The sequence below is a fragment of the Eptatretus burgeri genome, chromosome 13 (assembly GCF_056783735.1).
Source record: "Eptatretus burgeri isolate ZD-2024b chromosome 13, Ebu_testis_v1, whole genome shotgun sequence".
In the NCBI taxonomy this organism is placed as follows: domain Eukaryota; kingdom Metazoa; phylum Chordata; class Myxini; order Myxiniformes; family Myxinidae; genus Eptatretus; species Eptatretus burgeri.
This window is the reverse complement of record NC_140973.1, coordinates 7,191,916-7,198,912: the sequence shown is the minus strand read 5'-3', so window position 1 is coordinate 7,198,912 and position 6,997 is coordinate 7,191,916. Positions and strand designations below refer to the sequence as shown.

The 6,997-nt window shown below is 44.6% G+C and overlaps 1 protein-coding gene across 3 annotated transcripts in view; it reads left to right on the top strand.

Moving 5' to 3' along the window:
* The first annotated feature begins 635 nt into the window (after positions 1 to 635).
* The window catches only part of LOC147013767 (rho GTPase-activating protein 7-like), a 136,434-nt gene continuing 130,072 nt past the window's right edge, over positions 636 to 6,997 (top strand). Inside the window, exons 1-2 of one of the 3 annotated variants that reach the window (XM_085850964.1) lie at positions 647 to 875; positions 1,034 to 1,208. In XM_085850964.1, the coding sequence (XP_085707090.1) occupies positions 1,088 to 1,208 (121 nt within the window). In that variant the 5' untranslated portion in view covers positions 647 to 875; positions 1,034 to 1,087. Of the gene's footprint in view, positions 1,209 to 6,997 lie in introns of all 3 variants that reach the window. The other 2 variants (XM_085850965.1, XM_085850970.1) reach the window with 2 other exon arrangements.

Here is a 6,997-nt window from a genome sequence, read left to right as displayed (position 1 = left end):
ACACAGACACAGACACAGACACAGACACAGACACAGACACAGACACAGACACAGACACAGACAGCCATTCTCATGTAAAAAATGAGGATATTTTTTATTTTCCAGAAAGATGAGCTCAAGTCATGTGAAAGAATGTGTGTTGAGTGTGGGAAGAATTCGCGAAAGCACGTTCGGAGTGCCTGAGGATCTCCCTTGGATGAAATTTTAATGCGAGTCTGTCGTGGTATTAATCCGTCAAAAAGAAACTGAACGGATACAAAGTGCATAAGGAACATGAAGCTATGGATGGGGGAGGAGGGGTCAAAGGGTCAACTATTGGAGGAGCGAGATGTATGGATAATTATGGATGATGATGAGGAGTTAATGTTGCAATTGCGAATGAAGGGGTCGTATGAAAGAGGAGAGGATATTGGGGGAAAGAGATGAGGAAGGCTGGTATGTGGGTGGGCAGGGGGTATTGGGGACAGGATTGAGCAGCTGGATTATGTAATGGATTGAGAGTTTACCAGGAGGAGGGGGTGGAGGGGTAAAGAGCAGTTGAAAGAAAGGTCGATGAGGAAGAGTTGACTATGGTTGGGGACTGCGGACAGCTTGCAAAAACGTTGGGAGAATGAAGGATAGAAGGAATGGGGGAAGAGAAAATGAGAATGTAATGGTGAGAGACAGCGAGAAAAGGGGAGTCAGAGTTGCGAATGGAGGGAAGAGTAGGGGGAGCATGGAAGGCGTGAGGCAGAGACTTGAATGGCTGGAGGAGTGTGAGGACCTGGGTGGGGCATTGAGGGGACGATCTGACAGCGGGAAAACTGCGCCTTGCCCTGCCAATCGCCCGTGGCCGGCATTCCGGCTTACAGGCACCGGAGTTCTTGAAACCACCGGTACCTTCTCCAAACTCGATCATTATCTTTCGAACAAGGTTCCATTGCGGTCTCGCCGATACACTCGGACGATGCTCCGCAGCGCTGACCGCATATCCCGGTCCGAGCTCTTTGGGCTTCTCTCGTTCTCTCCTCCTTTCGTTTCTATTCCATTCTAGAGTGCAAACGGTGGCGAGGCAGAGACCGCAAGCTGAACCAGTTTGGGGCCTTTCATGGCCGATACAGGACCCCTCAAGCCGCCCCTGCGCCGCTCGTTCAGCGACCACGTCCGCAGTTCCACGGCCAGAGCGTGGGACCTGATCTGGCGTAGCGTGCGGGACAGGCGCCTGGCCGGTGAGCCGCTTGGGGGCATTACTCATGGAACCACATTCGGGGAGCAACACCTGCATAACACCACTCGATAGAGCACCACTGACCGATCACTGAGCGCAACACATGAAAGCCCCACCCATGCTGATCTCACATTCTGAGCGGGTTACGCGGTCTCACTCTCCTCCGCACATTGCTTGATACATGCTCATGCAGTGTATATATATATATATATATATATATATATATATAAATATATATATATATATATATATATATATATATATATATATATATATATATATATATATATATATATATATAACTATCATGTCTCGTGCGGCCATCGATAAGCAGAAGTCAAGTGGTCACATAACGTTAGGCAGGTGACCATCAGAACAGGTTTTACTTAATTATACCAAATATTACAGCAAATAATTTCCTTTTTTTTTAACCACTGTTTGCTATCCTGAGTATCATTGTATCAATTCGGGTGAAGACATTACATACAGTTGTCTAACTAAACCCTAACTCTTCTTCAACAAATGAGTGCAAAAAATAAACTGTTTGAAATAATGACGTCACTACTTTTGAATTCGAGGACAACGATCTCATTAGCTTTTCAAGGCATTTTCAGGTAATTGTCCTCGACTCCTCCAAAGTGGATTAGAGTTGACTCTCGATGCAGGTTGGACAAGGAACATCTCCACGAATCCCGTTAGTCCGAGAAGATGTTTCCCCGTGTTATGGATTTGGGGAATTCATAAACAAAACGGATGTTTCTCTTGTCATGGCAAGGAATGTTTCGATGAGATGCGAGGAAGTCTCTCGGCTTATGCTTCGTGGAAGGTCATCTACCCTTTGTGCTCACCTGTCACACATGAAGGAAAGTTTACCCACCTGAGACGTGGCTCATGGTATGCTTGCTTGAGTGTACCACTCTGAACCAACTTGGGTAGCACTTGGGAGGCTTTCGTGTGAAAATGTAACAGACCATTTTGAGCAGTGGTCCCATATTTTATAGTATCAACATGTTTTATCCTGAAACCCCGTCCCATTACATATACATATATATATATATATATATATATATATATATATATATATATATATATATATATATATAGATAGAGATTGAGGTTTAAAGTGTTTTAATGAACTATGATCAAATCTGTGAAGTTTTGGCAACAGAAATATTGCTTGTCATGGTAATTATTGGCATTCAAACCGAAATGAGCCAAAATAATGAGAATATGGGGCAAATGGCATCCTGGGAAGGAGGAGAATATTGGGACCACACTCTGTGCAGAGCGTTGGTGCTGCAAAAACAGTATCCTTGGCTACTGGGCACAACCCTGGACGGGCCACCACTCCGACACAGTATACCAGCATGCTGGTACTCATTTTGTCAACCTCGGAAGGATGACAGGCCAAGTTAATCCCACCTGGTATTAATTCAACAGCTGAGCGGGATTGGAACTCGGGACCCTCGGATCCAAACCCCAACACCCAAACCATTAAGCCAACACCAGGCATATTGTCAGGACTGCTCTAATAGTCCTATACCCAGCATGGAATTGCGTCCTTGAAGCCTCAGGAAATAATGATTTGCTTTATGTGTCGCCCTCTACTGATAAGGTTGCTGTAATCTCCATCCTGGAAACAGCAACATTCTTCATAAGACTAAAATCAGCATCACCACCCATCCCGATAGAGATAGAGATAGAGATAGAGATAGAGATAGAGATAGAGATAGAGATAGAGATAGAGATAGAGATAGAGATAGAGATAGAGATAGAGATAGAGATAGAGATAGAGATAGAGATGGAGATGGAGATAGATTTCTGCATCGTTTGGTGGATTGTTCTCAAACTCCTGCAAAGTACGTTGAGGGATTTCTGAGCTCTTCTCATGTTCGGTATATATAGAGGACGTGCAGTGAGAGGCGTCTGTATAAGACGGATTTCACGGATCATAAGGTATTAGGGCGCTCGAGAACGTTACGTTGTCAAGGTGCTCAACCACATTATGGGAGACGTCCGAGTTCGGCAGATTTACCCGATCGGGTGTCCTTTGACGGAATGCTGGGAGAATGTTAAATGCATGATGGGAGAGGACAGGGTATATGCTATATAAGGGTGTGCATGCTCTTTATTCAGGGCACATTTCTTGATATACGACATCTGTGCTTTTATAAGCTGCTCTCAGCATTGGATTACCCATCTTGGCCTGCCTGTGAAAGTCGTTCTGAATCTTAATTTTGAAAACAAAATCAGAGTTTAAATGTCTCCCTGGTTAACATCTGGGAAAACGTTTCCCAGATATTTGCTGTTCCCATTTCAGCACATAGCTCATAATGCTGTACAATCTAAATGAAATAACACATACAGTATGTAAGTTGATTTATTCATTGCCTCCTGATGTTTTTTTTATCTTCAGTAGACGTGACTCCACCTGCCTATTACTGTTGGTACACGACAGGGTGAAGGCCTCCCTCAACATCCTCCATTCCCCTCTGTCCCCCTGAGATTGTGGCCGTTGTACTCCGGAGGGTTTTTCGATTCATATCTCTTTATAATCTTAGATCTTCCTCCGTTTCTTCAAGGTCTTTTACTCGGTTACCACTTTGTAATTGTTGTCGGTCGTCCGTTATTTTTTATAACAGAACTTCCTTTAGGAGGAACTTCAACACTTGAGGAGGCCATTCGACCCATCAAGCCTGTGCAACGGTTGCCAAACTTTAAAAGTTTTTTTTTTCTTTAAAGTATTTGGAACGACTCAGCCGGGGTTCGAACCGGTGACCCCCCAGACTCAGAGCGGACGCTCGAACCATTAGGGCCAGCAAGGCTGGTTCCAAAGCAGGTGTTTCCACGTGTCCAGTCCGGTTCCAGTCATGTCCTGGTGGAATAGTTCTGTGTTTGATATCTGCAAGCTCCTCTTTAAAGCTTTGACAAGATAGGATTAAAAAAAGAGCACAAATGTTCAATATACTCTGTGGATTACCGCACGTCGAGAGGGACATGACGGTGAAAAACATAAATTTGGACCTTAGTAATGGTAACTATGTTGGAAAAAAAATATCTTCTTTGAAGTGGATTTGCAGAGCTGGCTTTGTGAGCCAGCAGTGCATAGCTGTGTTTGGAATAGTGGCAGATCGGTGGCTTGTGGAAAATGCACACCCCTAATTTGGTGTCTCCAATGGCACAGTATCTCCCAGTGCATTGGAGCCAAGCATTTCCACCTAACTCACCCTCCGCCACCCTCCTTCACTTCCTCCAGCAACCCTCCTCCAAACACATGACTACAGAGTCTTGCGCAACTCCCTGGGAAGTCAGGGCACTCCCAGGCTCCGGTTTTCCTTATCCCAGTCTGCCTATACAGGCCTTGTTTGGTGTTATGGTCCTTCCTGTTGCTTTCATGTCGCTCAGTTCGCGGTGCTGTTTCACGTGGGAGGCTGGGACGACGCTTTGTTAAAGGAGCGAAGCACGGTGGCTCAATGCCTTCCAGATGGTGCGGAGGTTCTCCCGACGAGGCGAGTCGAGCAACCCAAGGCAAAAGAAATTTCGTCCCTGTTTTGTCCGTGGGAAAGACAACAAACGTTTATCCTGTTTGTTCTTCTTTGATCTCTCCTGCTGTTTTATTTTTTTTTATATAAACTCCACCAGAAAAGGGACGTCATTAGGATTAAGCCTGAGTGGCAAACAAAACTTCACACTCAAACAGTTTTGGCCAAACGTATACATTCTATATAAATGACAACAATCTCCATGCAATAAAATTTAAAGGATTGCTGTTAATGATTAAATTTCACAACATCCTCGATTCAACTTAAATTTAAATTGTAAACCTCAAAACATAGTTCCCTTCCCTAAAGTAAGAACCTTAACCTGTAAGCAATTGAATGATTTTCCCATTGCACGGATCATCATCATCAGCTGGTTTCGATCCTTTCAGCCCAGAACCTCGGTTCCAAACGGCAGATACACAACCTCGGTCACGGATCCACATCAGTAGATTACCTACATCAGTATAGACACCCACACACGATTAACCACCAAACATATAGGAGGACATTGTGACCATACTCTGTGCAGAGCGTCGGTGCTGCTTAAGCAGTCTCCTTCGCTATAGGGCACAATCCTGGACGGGTCGCCACTCCGATACAGTATACCAGCAAGCTGGCACTCATTTTGCCGACCTCGGAAGGATGACAGGCAGTGTTCACCCCACCTGGTATTAATTCAACAGCTGAGCGGGATTTGAACTCAGGATCCTAAGCCCACCACCCTTACCATTAAGCTAACACCAGGCATAAAGTATATAACTATAGTGTTTATTGTATGTACAATTAGTAATGATTGAAAAAAAATATATACATATTCAAGAAGCAATTCATTAAAGGAAACAAAAACGATTGTTGTAGCAAAAACAGCTTGACTGATTTAATGCTAAAATCAACACCAATGAATGTGCCAAGTAATTCCTTTGCTCTGAACCAAAGCTGGATTCCGATTGTCTAGTTAATCTCATTTTGCTCCAGCCTGTTGCTTCACATGCATATGATATAACTCACTTGCACGTAGTTACCGTACGTTTTGGCAAAACACCCTGCGTGGAGAGGGATATGACGCCAAGTGCGAGTCCACAGATGAGGTTCCATGCTTCTCTTGGCTCCTTCTCCATTGTGCACATACCTCTGCTGAATGAGGCCGCTGCTTCCCCAACCCAAGCAGTCAGCCCACAAAAACAGTTCAGTAAACTGGAGCGGGACACAGACAGAATAATAGAAAGCCGTTGCCACGATAAAGCGATGGAAAGAACCAACATCCACAAAAATTCAGAAAATGATGGTAACCTTTGACTGGATGAGGGTTAACGACCAACAACTGGAGGATTTTTTTTGTGCGAACGTTTGTTGCTGAAAAAGCACAGTCCGGTGGGATTATATGATTCTAGGTGGTCATCGCATTGTAGATGGATGGCACGATTCAAGGTGGCCATTATATTGGTGGATCATACAATTGTAGGTGCACGATACAATTTGATAAGTCGCAATTCCACCATGTTTGAGTACGTGATCAGTAGATAGCCAATTACAACTTGGAGGAATCATTCATTGTGGTTTCTCTTTAAGTTAATGTAGTTTACTCTGAAATTTGAAACCAACAGATGCATCTGTAGCTCAAAGTTCAAGTGTCTTACATGTGCAGGCTTCTTCAACACTCCACTGATGGGACCATTCTGCAAACCGACCGCTGGGTGATCTATCGCACAGGGTAATGAGTCTGTTATGTGCAGGCGACCGTTATCGTGTGATAAGGCTGGAATTTTGCAACGAAAATAAAGGGCAAAAGGGTACACAGAGCCCTGACTGCAGTGTTGTTGTCGCAGCCGTGCGTCCGTTAACATTCAGACCGAGTGTTGCCGCGGGCTTCAATTGAAAATTTGCTATAAACAGCAAAGTGTCCAACGTGCTAGTTGTTTTGGCAGATTATTCGATCTGTTCGTGAGGAATGAAACCAAAGAAACTGATTTTTGTACCAGAATGGGAGTGAAGCACAGGCTTGCAGGGCAGTAAACTGCGGCCAGAATGTCCGTCAATGTGCGGGGCAAGTGAAGAGGGATGGGCTGTTGTTTTTTTCCGTGCACGACTGCTTGTTAATCCCAGAGGCATCCTCTGCATTCCTCTGTCACTCTTCCCGACGCAATGTGCAGCGCAGTGACGTCACGGAGTCACGTTCCCACAGCTCAGGCACCTTAATTGAGTCCAGGCTCAAACTCGTATTGTCACTTCAAAGAATGTCCATTTTGTT